The sequence below is a fragment of the Leptonychotes weddellii genome, chromosome 10 (genome assembly GCF_054177405.1).
Source record: "Leptonychotes weddellii isolate Sample4059 chromosome 10, ASM5417740v2, whole genome shotgun sequence".
Lineage (NCBI taxonomy): Eukaryota > Metazoa > Chordata > Mammalia > Carnivora > Phocidae > Leptonychotes > Leptonychotes weddellii.
Window position 1 is genome coordinate 76,655,044 of NC_138378.1, and position 22,745 is coordinate 76,677,788.

At 34.3% G+C, this 22,745-nt stretch overlaps 1 protein-coding gene across 11 annotated transcripts in view; it reads left to right on the plus strand.

Moving 5' to 3' along the window:
* Positions 1–22,745, plus strand: part of ZNF638 (zinc finger protein 638) — a 96,345-nt gene that overhangs the window by 55,690 nt on the left and 17,910 nt on the right. For 8 of the 11 annotated variants that reach the window (XM_081833657.1, XM_081833652.1, XM_081833658.1 and 5 more), the window contains 12 exons: positions 2,104–2,162; positions 2,469–2,521; positions 7,534–7,584; positions 9,680–9,751; positions 10,690–10,776; positions 11,047–11,115; positions 11,499–11,539; positions 13,267–13,398; positions 15,187–15,315; positions 16,787–16,828; positions 17,444–17,578; positions 19,362–19,487. In XM_081833657.1, the coding sequence (XP_081689783.1) occupies positions 2,104–2,162; positions 2,469–2,521; positions 7,534–7,584; positions 9,680–9,751; positions 10,690–10,776; positions 11,047–11,115; positions 11,499–11,539; positions 13,267–13,398; positions 15,187–15,315; positions 16,787–16,828; positions 17,444–17,578; positions 19,362–19,487 (996 nt within the window). The remainder of the gene's footprint in view (positions 1–2,103; positions 2,163–2,468; positions 2,522–7,533; positions 7,585–9,679; positions 9,752–10,689; positions 10,777–11,046; positions 11,116–11,498; positions 11,540–13,266; positions 13,399–15,186; positions 15,316–16,786; positions 16,829–17,443; positions 17,579–19,361; positions 19,488–22,745) is intronic. The other 3 variants (XM_081833653.1, XM_081833659.1, XM_081833660.1) reach the window with 3 other exon arrangements.

Genomic DNA, 22,745 nt, shown 5'->3' on the forward strand with positions numbered 1-22,745 from the left:
GAAGTGTATAGATAACCTTCCTAGCTTCTTATTACAGGGGAAGACATCAAATTTCCTTGCTAGAGCAAGCCAAAAGTAGGCTGGGAGCCCAAACTAGGAAGAATGGCAGTGCTATAGCTTTCTTGGCCCAGATCTTAATTTTGGCATGAATAGTCAAACCAAGACAAAAGGTTTCTGCCCACGTTTGATATTTCATGTTAGGACTGCCTTTGACTCTGGCTTTGATTCAAAGAATATTCTCTCCATTTGGCTACTTCTTCAAATCAATAAAGAAATGTTAAAAAAAAAGGTGAAAATTGCCCTCATCCCTGTATTTAAACCTGAAGGATTTAGGTGAATGAATCTGCACAACTCTTAACAAACTCAGTTACCTTGTCTTTAATTAAAAGCCAATGTAGACCTCAGTTCTTAATACTGATTCTTAGCCATTTTTGAGCTACCTTCACCACCACCACTACCAAGAATCTGATGAAAGCAAGCTTCCCCCCCCCCCCCCACAGAATTAGACAGTAGTCCATACTCTCAAAATTTTCTTTAATGGAGCAGGAACACTTGATCTACAAAAAAGTATCAGATTTTCCATTGCAACTCTGAAATAGTGCTGCAGCTCAACTCTACGAAAACAAAACTTAAAAATTTTAATTTAGTATTTTCGGAAAGATTCATGGCGACATTATATTGAAAACCCAGAGTAGGCAGTCAGCTAAGATCCAAGAAGATTGCATGGAAATGGAAAACAGTGCTGGAAAACAGTTATCACTGGTTTGAACATTATAGAAAAATCTAAATGAGTAACAAAACCAAAGAGAGAATTCATCAGATGAGAGTTTAATTTCATTTTAATTGAAAAACTTTCTTAAAAATCTGTTATATGTCAGGCATTGTGGTATCTGCAGAAGATAGAGTGATGAACAAGACAGATGTGCTCTCACTCTTGGAACTTACAGTCTATTATTAATGAAGAGGAAAGACGTGGATATATTTGGGAGACCCAATCTGCATATAACTGAAATTCCAGAAAGAGGACACCACTTTAATACAGTTGAAGATTTTAAATTTTATAGTTATGCAGGGGCAGCCTCTAGTGATTCAGGTAGAAACAGTGTAAATATGAAAAGGAATAGTCTAGTCTTAGATAGCAGAGCAACACATTCTCAAGGTTGAATGGAAGAAAGGTCAATTCTTTGTAATTCATTAATTCTGCCTTTTACTATTGATGTACATTTTCTTATCACTGTCTTACAACAAATATTTCAAATAATACCGTGACATTTCAGTATCTAATTGCTATCACCCTGGTCCAGTCTACCACCGTCTTTTGCTTTGTTACTATAGTAGCATTATGACAATAGAGATTGTCCTTCTCTTCTTGCCTTTTCACTCACCTTGACTATTCTCAACATGGAACCAGATCTTGCCATTCCTAGACTCAGAACTTTTGATCACACTCAGAGGAAAAGCCAGTACTCAAAATGGCTTATGAGTTTACACCACACATTCCACCCACACTCTACTCCCAAACCACTCCATACCTCTTTCTCTCCTTCTCTATTTCCAACCCCAAGCATCATTTATACTTCTAAAACAAGCTAGTAGGCTCAAAAGCCTTTTACAGTTGCTGTTCCTTCTGTCTGGAATGCTCTCAACACAGGTAGTGGCTTGCTCTCTTAACCTCTTCTAGGTATTTGCTCATATATCACCTTTTCGGTGAGGGTTGTATAACAAACTTATTGGAAGTTGCTCCTCATTCCCCAGCAAGAGCACTTCTGTTTCCTTTCTCTCTTACTTTTTTCCACAGCACTTGTTGCTAACAGACATAATATGTATGTATTTTTAATTTCCTTGTGGTTTTTCTTTCCTTACCCCTTGAAGTTAATCTTGTTCGAGAGTAAGTAGGGACTTTGTTTTATTTACTACTCCTCTCCAGTGCCTAAAATTGTGCTTGACGATTGGTGAATAGTCAGTAAATATATGTTAAATTGATCTGAATTTCATAATAATGTTTTTTGTTGTATTTCTTTATGCTTGTGTGTATTTTCTAAAGTGCCCTTTATAATTGCGGAAGAAACTAAGATTTTTTTTCAAAATCTTTTTCTTTCATAGAACAAAGAGATGAAGAAAAAGACCGCAGATTCAAAGAAAGCATCTGCAGCTACTTTAAAGTAAGTAATTCCATGATTTCATATGCGAGAATGAATGTGCATATGAATTAATTTAAAAATTTTTATACAACTGCATTTTTAATATATTTTATTATCCTGACTCCAGTTTAAATGGGACATTGTTAAGTTAGCTCTATGCCCAACGTGGGGCTTGAACTCATGACCCTGAGATGAGGAGTCGCATGCCCTACCTACTGAGCCAGCCAGGTGCCCCTAAACTTTTTTAGATTTAAACTTTGCATCTTTAGAAAAAGCTTTAAAACTTAGAATTTCAATCTTTGCCTAATTTTTTCTTCTTTCAAATAGAAAAGATATAGACGCTTCCAAAGCTGTTGAAACTGTGACTTCAGCTTCTGCCAGTAAGTTGTTACTTTTAATACTCCAAATAAGTATATTTTGTCAGTTTACTAGAAACTTCTTGCAAGATGATGCTAGGAAAACATTATTGTGCTTTAGTAGAGGGGACCCATATTGGCCCCCATATTAAGCTCTAGTGGTTAAGAGTTAATACATGAAGACTCAATGAGATAATGCATAGTTCCATAGGTAATAGCTGTTTAGGTTAATTTTGTAATACCTCCTTCCATCCCCTACCAATAAGACAAAACATATAAGACAAAACGTGTTAAAGTTGCTCTTTAGTCTCCTTTGATTTTGAAAGTTTGCTGAGAGCCAAAAGGTAAACAAGAAAGACCAAACAGAAATCGATGTTATTACACTCATGTGTTAAAGTTGTTTCTTTATACTCAGGAAAACATTGCAGGTCTTTGTTATGAATCTAACTAAGTGAGTTTCTATACAATTTTAATAAACTGAATTTTCTTTTACTGCCAAAACAAACACTCTTGAGTTTATTAAGAATAAATGGCTTGATAGTGAAGGATGAGAAAGAAAAGCTAAAATAAAGTAGACATAAACTTTATTTATTTATTTTTATTTTTTTATTTTTTTTAAGATTTTATTTATTTATTTGACAGAGACAGTGAGAGAGGGAACATAAGCAGGGAGTGGGAGGGGGAGAAGCAGGCTCCCCGCTGAGCAGGGACCCCGATGCGGGGCTCGATCCCAGGACCCTGGGATCATGACCTGAGCCGAAGGCAGACGCTTAACAACTGAGCCACCCAGGCGCCCCGACATAAACTATATTTAGAAAGTTAGATTGTTTTGTATGTTCTCTTAGAAAGACAGGTGTATAGTGTGTTTTGGATTTCTATTCAGAAATTCATATATATATATGTATGTGTGTACATATATATGGGGAAGGAGGGATAGAGAGATGCAGAAGATTAGTTAGGGAGATGATACAACAAAGGTAACAGATTTGGGGAATCACTTTGTAGAAGTCCTTGAAGCGTTGTGCTGGGAAGTTTTTGAATTTGACTTCATTAATAGCATTTCTCAAAATAGAGTGTAAGAGACTAATTCCTGGAAGATGTTTTGGATCAGATTTGTATTATAGCTTCTTTTTTTTTTTTTCTAAAAAAAAAAAAAAACTCCACAGAACACATTCCCATTATGAAGTCTTGCAGGAAAGAAACCTGTTTAACCCACTGTTCATGAAGCTTGGCTAAGATTCTTGCCGTTTTTCCTCTGTAAGGCCTAGTAATGGTTACAGACTCTGGGAAATTGCCACAGAGAATAAAGAACCACTAGTTGTGTAGGATTCTTATATAGATTGGATAAATGGAGAGACTGAAAAATCCTGTTGAAGCAGCTCATTCTGCCTATGGGTCGTTTCCCCATGCTTTAATAAAACCACCTTTTTGCACCAAAAAAAAAAAAAAAAGAAAGAAAGGAAAGAAAAATCCTGTTGAGAAAACACTGTTGGGATTCACTTTAAGGTAATAGGGGCCTGATATAAAAAAATGTTAATTAAAATGGTGTGCGATGGTAAAATCTGAATGTTTATTCTGTAAATTTTCTAGTGGATAAAATTAAAATAATTTAAAATTTTCAAGGTTTTAGACTAGGTAGATTTTACTAGAAGAGTGTGGTGATATTGATTATATATATATATGTAACAGGAAAACTTAGATGTAGTGATTTCTTTGAGAAAAACCATGAACTCAGATTTCAACATTGATAAATTTCAGCTGTCAAATACTTATCTAGTGGAGATACCCTTAGGTCAGCCAGTCACAGGGTGTTGAAAGTGGGATACTTGAGAAATTTTTTGTTAAGTGTAAGGTCTAAATTTTGGGAGTGGTCCTAGCATAATAAAAGTAATGATTAGAGGGAGAAGTGCTTCAAACCAAGTACATCCTGCCTTTGAATAGAAATGTAGAAAGACAGGAGCTGGTAAATAGGATTGAGAAAGTGTCAGGTGAAGTAAGGGTGCATGATACCTTTTTTGAGATTAGCAATGTCAGATTGAACAGTGATAGGCTAATTAGGGTAGTTTTTATTTATTTTTTAGAGAGAGAGAGAGTGTGCACACGCGTGGGTGCCCACAACTGAGCAAGAACAAGGAGGGGCAGAGGGAGGGGAAGTCTGAAGCATACTCCACACTGAGAGTGCAGAGCCCAATGTGGGGCTGGATCTCAGGATGCTGAGATCATGACCTGCGTGGAAACCCAAGAGTCAGACGCTCAACTGACTGAGGCACTTAGGTTCCCCTAATAAGGTAGTTTTAAAGAGAACTTTGGTTATAAGCACAAATCAACAAGGATGAAGTAGAAGTACAGGAAGGAAGCAAAAGTATAATTGGATCAGAAAGAGAACTTGAGAACCATTACCCATCACTAGTTAAAAAGAAAGAATACTGAGCACCTGCTATATGCTCATAATTGGATGTACTTTTTAAAGTATTAGGATATATCAGTAAACCAGTAGGCAAGATCTCTGTTTCCAAGTGGCTTATATACTAACTTGAGGTGACAGATGATATATACTAAATAACGTGTTTTATAAAGTGGAAAGTGTTGTAACAGGGTAAAGGAGATCTAGGGTTAGTTTGGAGTTTGAATTTACTTTAGAATAAGGTAATGATTTGTTAAACAGAAGAGTCTACTAAGGGGCATAATCTATGCCAGAAGACAGAAAACAAGGGAAAGAAACTTAGCATTGGTTACACTAATACTAGGCAATTTATGTTTTCTTCCTTAATCTTTCAAATCATCTTCTCATTTTATAGATGAGAAAACAGATTGAGCGATTAATAACTTACTCAAGGTTAAATGACTTGGGGTAAGAGTAAGGATTCAGATCTAAAACTGTATGATTTCAGAGCTTTTCACTTACATTAAACTACCTCTCTGAGAATGAAAACTTGTTCTTAATCTCCTTTGATTGCTCTTTTATCTTCCCTTAATGGTTTCCCTAAATGTCTGTTCCTCTTATGTCATACTTTTCTTCCTGATTTTATCTTCGTACAGCATTAAGGACCACTGACATCTTGTATACATACACAAACCTCTACCCCCTCAAGTTTACTCCTCTCATTTGTTATCTAACAGTCATCACTCATCATCCAGTGTAGAAATTGTTAGTAATCCTTTCTCTGTCTTTTCTCTTCTGTCCTACTCAGTTCAAACTTAAATAACATCTTCCTCTTTTCATACAATCAGTGGCTGATTCAAATTGGTTCTCTCTCAAATCTATTTCATTCATGCTATGTCTTTTGCCTTTGCTTCATCACACCTGTAACTGTTTTGATTCATATTTGAATTTTGAGGATAGCCTCCTGACTGGTATTTTTATTCCACTCTCTGCTTCATTATTCATACTGTTGCCCTGAGATCTCTTTAAGGCAGATCTGATCATTCTACTCTTAGTGACTCATAGGAGAAAGTCCAAATTCTTTAGCATTGAATAAATGACCCTTTACGCTTTGTCCCAGATTACTTAATACTTAATAGTGAGACTAGTAGAAGTGTTCCCATTAAGGTTAGGGGCAAAAGAAGGGATACTCATCAGTTCTGTGAATTAACATAAATATTGTCCTAAAACTAATAGCCACTAGCCAGTGCAAGTCAAGAGGCATAAAAATTGGAAAGTATGATTCAACATTATTATTTGCAAATGTGTATGTATGACGGAAAACCCAAGAGAGTCTACTGAAATGCTATTAAATCTAATTAGTCACCTTAATTTTCTAAATTCATATAGGGTTTCAATTGCTTTATTATATAGAAAGAGTAACCACTTAATGAAATCTAATAAAATATTCCATTTAAAATAATAAGGGTAAAAGCTATGAAAAGAATTTTAAAATACTGTAAGGCATAAAGTAGTGCTATGTGGGAAAACAGCTCATTCTTTGATTGAAAGCTTCTCACCATTATAATGTGCTTTTTTTTTCTTATATTAAGATAAATGTTAGGAACCCAATAAAACTGCCAGTAAGATTCTTTTTTAATTTGAATATAGTTGGCACTAACAACAAGATTTTTAAACCATATAAGCTGATTATAAAGTTTATACATAAAGAATGAACATAGAAGAGACTGGAAAATTCTGCAGAGGAAGAATAATTAGGACAGACTAGCACTAACAGATATTAAAATATGTTACAGAGGTAAAGATTCATTATAGTTTCATGTAGTTGCACAAATAGACAAAAGATCAGTAGGACAGAGAGATTCCAGAGGTAGTTCCCAGGACATACGGAACATCAGTAAATAATTATGGCAATATTTTAAATTAGCAAGGAAAAGATCAATTATTCATTAAATTGCCTAGTCACTTTGTAAAAGTGAAATATGGAGAGTTTTTTTGTTTGGTTTTAATTGCAGAGTGAGGGCATCCTTCCCTATCAGGAAAATACTTGATTGCATAAAAAGTATTTTTACATAAGTATTTTGTGTAACTTTTTAAAAAGTTGTTACTATGTGATACAGATGAATTTTCTTAATATATAAAGACCTCTTAGTAAGTAAGAAAAACCTCAACAACCCAGAAGATAAATTGGCAAATATTAAGAATAGCAGATCACAGAGAAAGACATAGTGTTGAATTAAACATAAGAAAGATATAGTGTTGAATTAATAAACATGTGAAAATCAACACAACTTTACTCCTAATTAAAGAAATAAAAATCCGTACCGGTGTCCATCTCAGATTGGAGTGATTAATAACATCTCTTATCTCCTATGTGTGGAAATTGGAAGCCCCACTCTCGTGTGCTATTGATGGGAATATCAATTGGTACAGTCTTCATGCAGGACAATTTAATATTGTTAAAATTTAAATCTTTTCCTTCTGTCTCAGCAACTACATGTCTCAGAATTTACCTGTATAGTTTCACAAGCATACAAAGATGAGATTAAGGATATTTTTTTACAGTGTTTTTCTCAGTCATTGCCAGGTTAGCTCTTCCCTAAATCTAAATGAAAGTATTTGTAATGTGTCATTGATATGTTTTTCTTATTAGCCAAAACTGGACAAGCCAAGACATCTGGAGCCAAAGTCAATAAGTCTTCAGGTATGTTTTTTGCTAAAATTCTAGATATATTAGTTAATTTTAAATTACTTAAGTATATAACGGTAGTCTTGGATTTCATGTGACAAAGTATGTGCTGGGTGTATATTAATTTTTTTAATTTATAGCCATCTAGAAATTCTGAAAAAGGAGACTTAGTAGATAATACTCCTTTGTAGTAATTATCAAAATAAGATAATCCCCTTCTTTCTCTTTTATTGAGGTCTCTCGGTTTACTTTCTTTAATAAAATAGTTCAGATAACAAACAGCAAAATTATATTTTCTTTTCAGTTGTTAATGGACTTTAGTGGGGTTTTTTTGTTTGTTTGTTTTAAGTAGGCTCCACGCCTAGCATGGAGCCCAGTGCCAGGCTTGAACTCCCAACCCTGAGATCAAGACCTGAGCTGAGATCAAGAGTCAAACACTTAACCAGCTGAGCCACCCAGGCGCCCCTCATGGGTTTAAAGTAATTATTTTTTCTCCTTCCTCTAGCATTATCCTTCCTACTTCTCATTTCTGCTAAATGCTGGTTAGTTTAGGGTCATCTTTTTAAGTGGATAGAGATCAATATATTAAATTATCTTCTCTGTAATGGTAGAAAGGAAGCTTTGCATTGGTAAATACCGTTGTTAGTGGCAGATCCAGAATTTTTATATAGTAGGTTCTTCGAAGCAGTAATCTGAGGGGGTCAGGGGAAGCTAGAAATACTGTTTTGAGGATGCATTTATTTAGTAAACAGTTTGATAGTTTATGGGAATTCTGGTAGAGATTTGGGGGAAATGGGTGTTAAAGCTGCTTAGCCACCCCTTAACTGTGCTGGGAAATTAATTCTCCATATTTTTTCCTTAAGTTCTGGTGCCCAGCTAGAAGTAGTAAAGTGAGTTGATTTGTAATAATACACGGATAGTGAAAGAAATACTTAAGAGCCATTTGGGGGTCAGTGTGACTCAAGCAGTGTGTCCAAACTTGGGATTGACAAAGAAATGACTGGTTAGGTGATACTCTATAAGGATTGGTATTAATCTTTTTGAGCAAAGGTTAGGGTCTATCTTTGGATATAAAGGGTGGATTTGTAAACTGCTTCAGTTGATTTTTGTGCATGTCAGTTTTACTTGTATGATAATTTTTCAAAAGCATAATCATATTCTTTTTTTTTTTTTTAAAGATTTTATTTATTTATTTGAGAGAGAGAGAATGAGAGAGAGCACGAGAGGGAGGAGGGTCAGAGGGAGAAGCAGACTCCCTGCCGAGCAGGGAGCCCGATGCGGGACTCGATCCTGGGACTCCAGGATCATGACCTGAGCCGAAGGCAGTCGCTTAACCAACTGAGCCACCCAGGCGCCCCAAGCATAATCATATTCTTACAAGGGTCCTCTTAAGTAATTATAGCAATCGCCACCCTTGTTTACAAATGGGCAAATGTGCACAGAAATTGATTCATGCCCCAAGACTTCACAATTTAATTTGGAATTCAACTTGATCTACTGACTTCTGATTCTGAGCTTTTTCCTCATAATGCAGCCTTGCTAGTTGTTAGTGAGTCCTCATTTTCAGAGCTAAACCTCATGTTGCTCTCTGAATAGAAAGGGATTTTACTCTCTGGTGATCTTTTCAGTAACACTTTGATGATCACAGTCTTTATACATTATCTTCGAAAATAAAGATGCGTATGTACAAAGAAGGGTCAGAACAATTTAAATAGTCCTGTTCACATAGAGCCCACTACGAATGAGTCAAAGCAGGCTTTATGTGGCTTAACCATGATGAAGATGTTCTTGAATGCTTTTCAGTCAGCTGGGAGCCAAGGAAGCTTGGGCTGGGAGACCCTAATTATAACTGTTTATGAAACCATTAAAAGCGTTATGGGACTGTTTTTATATCTTTACAGTTAGTAATTTTGCTTCTTAGTTGATCCACACATTCAGAGGTTTATTTAACTTGCCCGAATGCTATTTTTAAGTACCCCACTGGGGAGGTGAATTCTTAATTTAGTGATTTTTTTTTTTTTCCCCTGAAGAAATTGTCATCATTGCTAGATTTAGAAACTGACCTGTTGATCCTAGTAAACCAATTTTGACTACAGCTTTTGTGATTTAGGGAAATCAGCGGGTTCTGTAAAATCTGTGGTAACAGTAGCTGCTAAAGGTAATAAAGCTTCAGTCAAAACAGGTAAGACTTTCCGGAGAGAGAGGATTTATTAAGTTTGTTCTTAATCCTGCCTTGAAGAATATAATAAACATAATACCAAAAGCAAGTTTTAAATTCATATAATTTATAGTATCTAATAACATCTTGAAAAGTTTAGTAGATACTTCTTTGATATTTAAAACCTGATACATAATGGGACTTCTATTTTTTGGTACATTGGTTTTTGACAGTGTGTGCCATTGCAGATATATTTTTGCGGATGAAACATTTTTGACAGCTGTATAATTACAGACTGTTCTGCCACTTCCCCCTACAAATCTTTATTTTCCTCATTTTTTAGAGCTGTCACTTCATATTACCTTCCCCAGCTTGTAAATTTTTCAATTTGTTACTCCAAAAAATATTTTTCTTTCCCTGTTAAAAGAATATATTTCCTCTATAAAGAAAGAAATGTAACATGTTGAAACTAACATGATCCGTTTATTAACATATAGGGTAATTTTAAAGAGCCTTTGTAGAAATTACAAAAAAATTTTTGTGTAATTATGATAATGCTTCTGCCACATGGAAGATAAACCTGTGGCCCATTAATGGCCATCAACAAGAATTGTATCTCATTTTAAATTTGCTTTTTTAAAAAATTTATTTATTTGAGATAGAAAACGCACAAGCAGGAGGCAGAGGGAGAAGCTTAGCAGGGCACCCTGTTTGAGGCTTAATCCCAGGGTCCTGGGATCATGATCTGAGCCAAAGGCAGATACTTAACCCACTGAGCCACCCAGTTGCCCCTTTAAATTTGCTTTTAATCTTATTGGTAAACAGGTATAAGTGGAAATAATAACTATATGGAAAAAAACTGCCTTTATAATGAAGTTGGACCACATTACTTATATGTATTATTATGAAACATGTTAAATGAACGTATCCTTAGAATAATTGTTCACTTCTACTTTTAAAAGCAAAATCTGGTGGAAAGAGGTCTCTAGAAGTCAAAAAGGCTGGCATTGTCAAAAACAGAGACACCAGTAAACCTGTGGTTGTACCAGGTAAGCTTTAAACGCTTTTTATTCGTTTAAGTGCTTTCTTTAGATCTCCTTGTGTACATTTGAAGTATATTTTGGAATTACTGCTTTAAAATTTTCAAAGGGATTGTTTTGATTTTCAAAGAAAAGTCTGCATTAGCTTTGACTTAAATCAGGTCAGTCTAAAGAGACTTAAAATGACAAAATAAACTCATTTAAGTTCCTGTTTAGATTCATTAGTTTAATTATATTAGTGTGTTTTTCTAGACTATTAAAGCAGACTATTTCATGCAGAAAACTCTGAAATAAAGACCAGTATGGAAGTCAAAGCCACTGAAAATAGTGCTAAGGAAACTATTTCAGGTAGGTCAAAAAAATTTTATTTTGTTCTTTTATGTTTAAAGATGGAAAATTAAATTTTAAGAAAATAAGATTTTTAATTTTGTGGCATATATACATGTATATTTTTTAAAATCTCAGGCTCATACCTAAGTGAAATTTAAAATATGATTCAGATCTTCACACTGTCTCTTGATTATTCTGGAATTTTCCTCTTACAAGAAGTAAAATGAAACATTATTTAAAAGCCATTGTTACTTCTGTAGCTATATCCTTCTTAAATTTTCTAGTATTTTGTCAGTTGTGTACATTTTCATGCAGCTGCTATTTAATCTATTGTGGGGAAAGAGGGTTGTTGGTAAATAAAATACATCTGCATGAATTCTTACCTTATTTTGTATCTTAAGTAGCTGCTGTGGAGGCCACAGAAAAAGAACCAGTTAACAAGGTCAGTTTTTATATTTTACTTATTATTTAAAAGCTTAGGAAATTTTGACACAATATATTTTTCTTACTCTAAACCCACTAAAAAATGTACAGGTTTTGGCATGGTGAAAAATCTGTCATTTGTGACTTTTTTTTTTAAGTTTTATTGCTTCACCTTAGGTTTTTGTTTTTAAATGGAGAGGTGGGGGAGGGGCCGAGGGAGAGGGAGAAAGAATCTTAAGCGGGCTCCAGGGTGGGTCTCAGGATCCTGAGATCATGGCCTGAGCCTAAATCCATAGTCGGATGCTTAACCAATTGAGCCACCCAGGCACTCTTATCATTTGTGGCTTTTTAGATAGGGTTTGAGTTGCAGTAAGTCATAAAAGTTTTAAGTGCAGATTATCAATAAATTGTACATGTTTTTGAGGTTTACCTTTTACCAAGAAAAAAAAGTTTAGGCCAAAGTGGGTTTTTGAGTAGAAAAACAGGTTGTCAAATTAAAACCAGTAGAATTTTGTGAAATCTGTTTTTCTTTTTTCTTAGAGGCAAATGGAAGATAAGTTAATATTTAGAATACCAGCCAGTTCTCTGTGTTTTTAGAATAGCGAGTAGAGTTTGAAGTTTTATTTGAAGGGCATAAAGTTCCCATTACTGTTTTTCTGTGGTTTCATCTGTCATGACTGTATTAATGTCTTGTTAATTTAGATTTTACTGGTTAAGATCGTGAGATCATTCAGATGCTAAACAATAAGTTTATTTTTGACTGGTAGATTGATTCTTCAAGTAGTAACTAAGTAGTATGTCTTAACTATTTTGTTTCAGGAAAAATATTTTAAAGCACAAATAGATTGACCTAAAGCACTTCCAAAGGAACCATTTATGAACACAGTTGACATGCTAGTTAAAAATCATTCTCAACTGATTTATGAAAATTATAACTTCCTGTCTCCACCCACACACCCCCCCCCTTTTTTTTCCAAAAGAAAAGTCACAAGTTGTCCAGTTTACTACAGTACACCTTTGGGGGATTTTCTCGAAATTTACTAAAAGGAAAAATTGGCATTGATGAGAGTCCTCTTGAAGAAAGATCTGAAAGAAGAAAAGGCAGAAGTGAAAGTATTTACTTCGTAGTGGGGATTGGGTTATAGGGAAAGGTTTCCAAGGCATCAGGGAAGCTTTTTAATTTTGCCTGTAAGATTATTCAGCAAGATAAAAGGATATGCTCTGATTTGGAGCTTGGGGATGTGAGCCTCACATGGCACAGGAATGGCAGCAGTGCATGAGGGAGTTGTTGTCAGAGATGAACTGGTGTTTTTAAACTTGCACTTCAAAAAAAAAATAAATTTGCATTTTTATTATTTTTACTTTTTTTTTAAGATTTTATTTTTTTAAGTAATCTCTATACCCAGTTGTGGGGCTTGAACTTACACCCCAAGATCAACAGTCGCATGCTCCCCTGACTGAGCCAGCCAGGCGCCCCTTAAACTTGTATTTTTAAACAGGGGTTGAAAAAGAACTAAAAGCCTCGACTAGAGGACAGATGGTATGACTGAAATTATGCTGTGTACTTGAAGAGAGGAAATTCGCATTTTGTTTTGTTTTTGAGGTTCAGACCGGCCTTCTTAATTGATAAGATTTAGTCTTAAATGCAGTTTAAATACTAACATAACATGATCTGCAGCGTAAACTTAAGTAAATACAAAAACAGTTAAAGAAATTTGAATGTCAACTCTTAAATTTGTTTTGAAGGAAACAGAGGAAATGTGTGTGGTACTTATTTCTAATTTGCCTAATAAAGGATATTCTATAGAAGAAGTTTACAACCTAGTAAAACCATTTGGTGCTTTAAAGGATATTTTGATTTTATCATCTCATAAAAAGGTAAGCGTTGATAATAGCTGTTCATATTGTCTGAAGCACATTTTGAAAAACGCTAAGTTCACAAAACTTAAAAAGAAAGGGTTTAAAAGCAGCACCTCAAAATAATTAAGCCACTCAAGCTAAGGGATTTTTAAAATATAAAACAGATATCCCATATTTTAATGTTATTCTCATCTGACCTAGTTTTAATGATGGGGAGGATGGCTTACTGAATGTGTCAAAATTCTCAAAATTTTAGTCTAAAGAAAATGTTTTATATCTTTAATATGTAACGCAGAGTTTTATAACAACAAACTTTATTGCACTTTTTTTACTAGTATTCCTGCTGTTTTACCAATTAGACTCAAATGGGAAGTAACCATTCTCAAATATGTCATCAGTACTTGGAATAACCTTAGTTTATCTGTGTGTTTTACGTTTTCAGTAGTAAGTACATACTGCTTTTGTAATTTTAAAACAAAACAAAATGTATTAATAGAAACACCTTGTGGAAGGTAGCTTATAGGGAGTGAGATTTCAGGAAAGTTTAAATACTGGAAACACCATTCTGGTGGTTAGTAGTAGTAGATCTTTGAGAGTAGGATATATATATGTTTACTGGTGGTCAGAACCAGTGTGCTTCAGAAAACAGAGTAGAAGAGAGTGAATACAAGTGAGTTAAATGCAGTTTCACATAATGTTAAAAGTAGATTATTTGAATGGTTGCACGACTTCATAAATTACTAAAAACCAGTGAATTCTACACCTGTACTGGTGAACTTTATGATATGTAAATTATATTTCATTAAAGCTGTTTTCATTTAGAGACAAGAATAAAAGAATAAAAATGAATTTTTTAATAAAAATTTTTTTATGTGACAGTACATTGAAATAGGGGGAAATTATGGGAATTTGGAAATGAATAATTCAGATTCATACTTTACATCATATACCAAAGTATGAGTAGATACATTGAAATCCAAATACAGAAAATGTAGATTATTATCTGCCCAGTTTTTATTAGAGTTGAGTAGAATTATTAACTATTTGGAGATTTAATACTTTTCTAGATATGTGAAAAATACCAGATTCAATCATATAAACATTTATGAATTAAAATTAACATAAAGCAAGATGTAAATTAAAAATATTTGTAAAAAGAAACAAAGATTCATATCCTCATTACACTATAAAATAGTAAAAATTCAATAAACAAATTGGCAAATGACACAGAGATAGTTCCTTTGAAAACAAGAATTACAACTATGAACAAATATATGGAAGATTTCTACCTCACTGACTATCAGACACAGAAGAATGTTCAACTATTCATTTACCCAGTGATGAAAATTAAAACCAAAATGTATGGAACTATAATTTTATAATTAGGAAAACAAAATTAAAAATAACTTGGTAATCATTACACATTTCTTTGGTTCTTTCAATTCTCATATTTTATCAGTCATTAAATTTATTTAAATATTTATTAAATATCTGCTGTATGCTAGATACTGCTCTAGGTACTAGGGGTACAATGATGAATAAGATAAATAAGATTTTCCTTAATGTCCTTTACTAGAATGTCCCTTATTTCTCTCTTTAGTATTGCCTTATGAGTTCAGTCATTCATTATTTCTTCCTTATTGTTGTAATACTCTGGGTCTATTGGCCTCACTTTCTCAGGAATGCATTTTTTTTTATCTTAATGTTTACTAAGTTATTCAGTTGACTCTTAAGTATTAAATCTTTTCAAGAAAAAGTAACTTAAAGACATTTATTTTCTTGTTCTTGTGCTTTCTATTTTAAAAGATATTTATGGAAATAAATAGAAAATCTGCAGACTCTATGGTAAAATTTTATACCTGCTTCCCAATATCAATGGATGGAAATCAACTCTCAATAAGTATGGTTCCTGAAAACATGAATATAAAAGACGAGGTAAATAGTGGACTTACCGTCATTTTTACTAGAATATAAAATTTTTAGATTGGGTTTATTATAGTTGGTTATGTTTTCTAGCTTGTGTCTTCTTCAGGTTACATGTTTTCTCTGAGTCATTGAGAAAGCTTCTTCCTGTCTCTTCACAGTCTCCCATCCCAGTGTTTGAGAGTTACTTCCATATTGAGGGACTGTAATTCCTCATGTATGTCAGAATGGAAAAAAAGTTGAAAACTACTATCTGTAGACAACTCTGTATTCTTATTTTACTGCCTTTATCTGTCCTCCAAACTGGAATCCCAGATGTTATCTTTAGTTTTTCTCTTATTTTCTCACAACCGGTCCATCACTAGGTCTAAATATTTCTGTAGCTTGTTTCCTCTTTATCCCATCCATCATTGCTTTGTTTCTTGAAAACTCCAACTAAAGTAGTTCTTCATGTCTCTTACCTTTAGTTTTTCTCCCTTAAAATCTTTCTCCACGAAGCAATGAGACTGATATAAAAATAAGAGAGACACAGCGAGAGAGGGAACACAAGCGGGGGAGTGGGAGAGGGAGAAGCAGGCTTCCCACTGAGCAGGGAGCCCAATATGGGGCTCAATCCCAGGACCCTGGGATCATGACCTGAGCTGAAGGCAGATGCTTAATCGACTGAGCCACCCAGGCACCCCTAGACTGATATAAAATTAAATCTGTTCAAAGTCAACTGATTTAGAAACCCTTCACTGTTTTTTTGTGGCATACAAATATTTATTATCAACTGATAAGAGGCATGAAGCAGTTTTTAGAATCTCTAGAGGAAGGTGGAAATGCAAGTTATTTGAGAAAGCCTTTCAGAGAGAATCACTCTGATGTAATTGGTAGAATTGTTTTATATGTGTCAGTAGTGTTGAAAAGAAAAAAAAAAAGTTCAAGAACCAGAGTCTCATAAAATAAAGTTCCTTTGCTATACTGGTAAGCCGTCCATTAGCTAGCCTTTCCCAGCTCTGACATTTTTGTCTCATGCTACTCTTAGCCTTCTTTATAATCAACAGTACTAAATAATTGCACATTTAATACTCTGCACTATTATGTTTTTTTTTTTACTAGCCTACATTTCTATTCTTCCTCATCCCCTACTTTGCTTAGTTAACTTTTTATTTTACAATTTGAATTCTCTTATTGTCTGCTAAATTAAATCTCTTATTCCTTGTATATGAATTTGAATGTTCTCCCCTGACGCCACCTTACTAATCTTTAATGTACTTAGGGGAATAGGAAGAATTAAAGTGTATTAAGGTGGGACTTGAATGATTTGTTTAGGAAGAAGGAAAGATTTTTAGAAGGAACAAAACTTTTGCTGACTTCTCATTTTATGAAATAGTGCTTAATGTTTATTCACATAGGTTATTTTATTATAAATCCTGACTAAATAAATATGTGAATGAGGAAGACTTATATCTTCCACTTTCCCTCTGTTCTGCCTTTCTAGGAAGCTATATTTACAACCTTGATTAAAGAAAATGACCCAGAGGTAAGTTTTACAGTTAAATGCTTTTGTACACTGGTTTAATTGATGGAAACATTGGTTATTCACCTGTTACAAATAAAAGAAAACCTTACTACTAATTTTAAAATATTGAGGTGATGGTGAAGGCACATGATGTAATGAGCACTGGATGTTATATGCAGCTGTTGAATCACTGAACTCTACCTCTGAAACTAATAATACACTATATGTTAGTTAATTGATTTTAAATTAAAAAAATAAAATATTGAGGTGATGAGAGTGTCAGATGGATCTTCTCTTGGTAAAAATAAGAAATAAAGGGACATGGTAATCCCTATTGTGAAATATTTTCTAGATACTGGAGCCATATTAAGTGGCTTAGGTATAAAGTGTTTTGGGTAAATATTATGTTGATAGAAGAAAGATTATACTTCTTGTTTTAGTATATTGCATTGATCACTCAAATCTAAAACTAAGATCTCACTGGCTTCACTCACATAGTCATTTTCTTATTCCTGGGAGAGGATATCATCTGACCTCTGAAAAATTAAATTACTGTTAGTCTGTGTTTTATAGTTTGATATTTCAGCTGTGTTTCTCTTTTTCTATGCTGTCTCTTAAAAAAAAAAAAACCTCCAGGCAAATATAGATAAAATTTACAATCGATTTGTACATCTTGATAACTTACCAGAAGATGGACTTCAGTGTGTGCTTTGTGTTGGACTTCAGTTTGGAAAAGTGGCTCACCACGTATTCATGAGTAATAAAAACAAGGTAATGAGGTCCCTCCTGTTTTAGCTATATGTTCTGTAGAGAATATATGACTGAACCCTGTACTCTTCAGGTTTGCAACTTTTAATCCATCTTCTGAACTGAAGCACCTATAAACATTATTTCTTAGCCAAACTATGATAGATCAGTATATTTTCTCCTGGGCTATAAGAAGAAGGAAGAGATGATGACTTTCTCCTCAGAACTCCTAGTGTTTTTTTGTTTTGTTTAAAGATTTATTTATTTATTTATTTATGTTGAGAGAGAGAGAGCAGAAGGAGGGGAAGAGGGAGAGGGAGAATCTCTAGCAGACTCCCCACTGAGTGGGAAGCCTGACATAAGGCTTGATCCCATGACCCTGAGATATGACCTGAGCCTAAGTCAAGAATCAGACACTTAACCAGCTGAGCTACTCAGGTGCCCCAGAACTCCCAAGTTTTAATGGGAAATAAAACTTGCACAAGGGAGAAAGGTAGTATGTGCAAAAGAGCATTATGTTATGGGAAAGTGTAGACTTGAGTTCATCTAGCCTTAACTACCTTTATGACCTTGGCTGAGTTGACTTACACTTTTAGATAGTTCTTATTTGTAAAATGAAAAAAGGTGTTACCAGATATTTTCTAAAGTTTTTTGTTTAGTTATACAGAAAGAAGTATAAAATGATCATCCCTTACTTAGGGGTTTGGTTTCTTAAAAGAAATTGCTAACCTCTTGACATTTGCTATGCCCTCTGTGTTAAATATTTAATTCAGATACTTGTCTAGTAAAATTAGATTTTGAGCAACCATATATTACCTAGAAAGGTAGGATTTCATATCAAAGTTGATAGTGTTTGCTTCAGAAAAAGTACCTGATTCACCAAAGGTAGATACTAATTTCTTTGACATGCTTCTAACTTGATACATAGAGCATGTTTGATACTTTAGAAGTAGTGTGACATAGGAGGGAAGGGAGATGACAGATGGTATAAGGAATTTTGAACTTAGATATGTTTAATCTTCTGGTAGGTATTTTTTTAATTTCCTAAAAATTCCTATCATACTTTTCCATTTTGCCTGGACTTTGCAACATTTTAAGGATTGTTTTCTCTTGTTTCCTTTGAAATGAAGATTAACTTTACCTTTGTAATCACATTTGAAGTCTGGAAGAAAAACATATCTATTCTTTAGAAAAATTTAAAAATGTTTTTATTGTACTAAAATATATATAACTAAATTTACCATTTTAACCATGTTTAAGTGTCCATTCAGTGGCATTAAGTATATTCACGTTGTTATACATCCGTCACCACAGTCCATCTCCAGAACTTTTTTATCTTCCCAAACTGAAACTCCCTGTCCATTAAACAGTAATTCCTCCTTGCCTCTCTCTTCCTAGCCCCTGACAACCACCATTCTACCACTCTGCTTTCCGCTCTAGGAATTTCACTACCCTAGCTATCTCCTATAAATGGAATCATACAATATTTGATCTTTAGTGACTGGCTTATTGCACTTAGCTTAATGTCTTCCAGCATATATTATAACATATGTCAGAATTACCTTCCTTTTTAAAGCTGAATAGTAATCCATTGTTTATCTATTTATCTGTTGATACTTAGTTTGCTCCACCCTTTGACTATTGTGAATAACACTGGTATGAACATGGGTGTACAAATGTCTGTTTGATTTCCTGCTTGCAGTTTTTTGGGGTAATACCACAAAGTGGGATTTCTGGATCATATGGTAATTCTACTTTATTTTTTTTTTATGAACTACTTAATATTTTTTTTTTATCTTCTCCAAAGGCAATTCTTCAGTTAGATAGTCCTGAATCTGCTCAGTCAATGTATAGCTTTCTGAAACAAAATCCACAGAATATAGGTGACCATGTATTGACCTGCACATTATCTCCAAAAATGGACTCATCAGAGGTAAGATTATTTTCTATCAACTTCTGTGCTTTTAGAAAATGAAGAAAGTGTAAAGGTCATTCTTCCGAAGCTAGAAGATGTACTCTGAAGGAAATTTCAAGAATTATTCTTGGAGAGTAGCCAAACTGGTACTGAGTTTAGATATTCTTTCTTTTAAAAATTTGTGTTGTAATCACGACTTCATTTTTATGCTTTATGGAGCAGTGTAAATTTGTCTAAATTACAATAAGTTGAATAATTTTGAAAAATGTAGCATATTCATTCTGATACCTGTTATGGACATATGTGTAGAATGATTCCATGTATGTAACATGATCATGATTCTCTCTGGAGTGCAGAATCTACTTTGAGTCCGTTTTGGCTGCCTCCTGATAGAAGTTTACTTAGTCTTTTCTTTATTATAAACTCTTGTATAAGACATAAGATTTTACACATTATTGGCTTACACAGTAATAATACATGTATGAAAACTATAAGTAATCTGCCTTTGTAAGAATGAAATTCAGACTCAGATATTTTCTCTTTTTTTAAGATTTTATTTATTCATTTGAGACACAGAGATAGAGAGAGAGCATGAGCAGGGAGAGAGGCAGAGGGAAAGGGAGAAGCAGGCTCCCTGCTGAGCCAGGAGCCCTATGTGGGGCTCGATCCCAGGATGCTGGGATCATGACCTGAGCCTTCGGGCCACCAAGGCGCCCCAGATGTTTTCTCTTTCTAATAGTTTCATTTTTATCTCCATAACAGGAGGTAAATAATGGGGCCTATATTTGGTGTCTGCATGTTTTTTGTTTATTAATATGCTAAAAATCTTGTGCTAGCTCAAGAAAAAGAAAATTCTAAGTAAATGCATAATGATAGGTACTGTTTTGTTTTTTAAGATTTAGAGAGAGAGAACGGGGGTAGGGGCTGAGGGTGGGGAAGAGAGAAAATCCTCAGGTAGACTCCCTCTTGAGTGCGGAGCCCAACACGGGGCTCTATCTCATGACCCTGAGATTATGACCTGAGCCGAAAAGAAGAGTCGGACGCTTAACTGACTGAGCCACCCAGGTGCCCCATGAGAGGTACTGATTTCAGCACAGATTTGAGTGGCTTGTTTAAACTGATAATTTCAGGAAAAATTCGGAAGTTTTTAGCATTTTTTTTCTCTCAACAGTACATGGTATTTTAAAAAATTTGTGTTTTTGATATTTTGAAGTTATTACTTTGTTCAGAATTATAGTAAACACTGATGATACAGAAATTTTTCTTCTAAAAAATACAGTCCTGAATTTTTAGACTTAAAGAAAATGAAACAAATAATTATAGAAAATGTCTGCCTGAACGATACTTTACTTCCCAAGCTTTTACTCAGAACCTTGTTCTTATGGCTTATTAAATTGAAAAACACATTGTTTTACTGTAGACTTAGCCCCACATAATCTTTACTGTAGACTTAGCTAGCCTTATAATCTTTAGCATGTTCATTATATTCATTTAACAAATGGTAAATTGATGGTTGAGGCAGGTAGACTAATTTCAAGGTATTATAATGGTCTATATGAGAAGTAATGAAAGCCTAAGCTAGACTAGGAAATGGAAATAAATCCTGTCCCCCGATTTTTAAAATAACAGTTTTTAATTTACGTTTATAATGAGCTAATTAATTAACATCCTTATATTATTCTTTGGCACCCCCCATTCATTTTTTTACCTGTAATGTTGGAGAGTAGCCAAACATTGGCTCTCCACAATGTTGGAGAGGAGCACAAATGATGCTGTTTAGATATTCTTTCTTTTAAAAACGTGTTTCATTCACTACTTCAATTTTCGTGGTTTATGGAGCAGTGTAAATTTGTCTAAATTACAGTAAGTTGAATAAGGTACACATTGCAACTTTTAGTTGTATAACTATAGTTACTCTGCATATGAAGCATGAAGGCTTAATTCTAAGTACTGAAAATTAATATCTGTATTTTTGATACCTTGATTAGTTAGATACTTACTACAGAATTGAAGAGCATGAGAGTGGATCTGTAAAGAAGGAAATACACATCTGTCCATAACTTGTACACTTGGAGGTCACTTTCTTATATCCCCATTCATTTTTCAAAATGATGCTGTTTTTGTTTTCTTCAGTGTTTGGATTATGGCTTTCCTGTACAATTGTGGCAGGGCAATTGATGCTGAGAGGAAAAGGGAAGAGTGTCTTCATGTTACTCAGGCCATTTATTACTATTTGTTGAATAGAATCTACTCTATTGTTAAAGCTCCCTGTTCTAAATTTATGGCCATTTGTTTCCATAAAGCAACTTACACACCTTTATTTTCTTTTTATTGCTCTTCTGAGTTATTTCTGTTATTTCTTAGATTCTCTATCTCCTCCTCTCTTGGTTCGCTTTTCTGTTTGTTAGATTACATCATCAAATAATTTCCCCCCAGAAAGTATGTGTGGACAGTAAACTTTTTGAATCCCTGCATATTTGAAATTGACTTTATTTTGCTCTTACATATTTCATTGATAGTTTGTCTAGATGGAGAATTCTATGCTCAGATTGTTTTTCCTTTCATTGTTTTTCTTAACCTGTAGTAGTTCTTTTGTTTGTTTTAAAAACAGATTTTATTTTTAATAAATCTCTACACCCAACATGGGGCTCGAACTCACAACCCCAAGATTAAGAGTTGCATGCTCTACCTACTGAGCCAGTCAGGTGCCTCTTAACCTGTATTGTTAAGGAGAAGGCTGATTGTTTTTTAAGATTTTATTTATTTGAGAGAGAGTGAGCAAGAGAGAGAGCACAAGCAGGGGGAGTGGCAGAGGCAGAGGGAGAAGCAGGCTCCCCACTGAGCAGGGAGCCTGATGCGGGACTTGATCCCAGGACCCTGGCATCATGACCTGAGTGAAGGCAGATGCTTAACCGACTGAGCCACCTAGGTGCCCCGAGAAAGCTGATTCTAGTCATATCGTTATGTATTTTATTTTTTTCCTTTGAAAACTTTTAGCATTTATAGATTGGTTCATTAAACAAATACCTGTCTAATTCCTTTTCTATGCCAGCACTGTTTTAGACATTGGATTACATTGATAAATAGAGGAGTTGATGTCCTAGTCCTCAAGGAGCTCATATTTTAGTGGAGAAGATGGACTATAAAAAGATTATACGTGTATACACACACACACACACAATGTTAGGTGGTTAAAAAATTCTATGAAGTGTTATGGAGACCAATCAAGATAAAAGGGTAGAGAGTAATGGATGGGGGGAATGTATATTTTAGAGT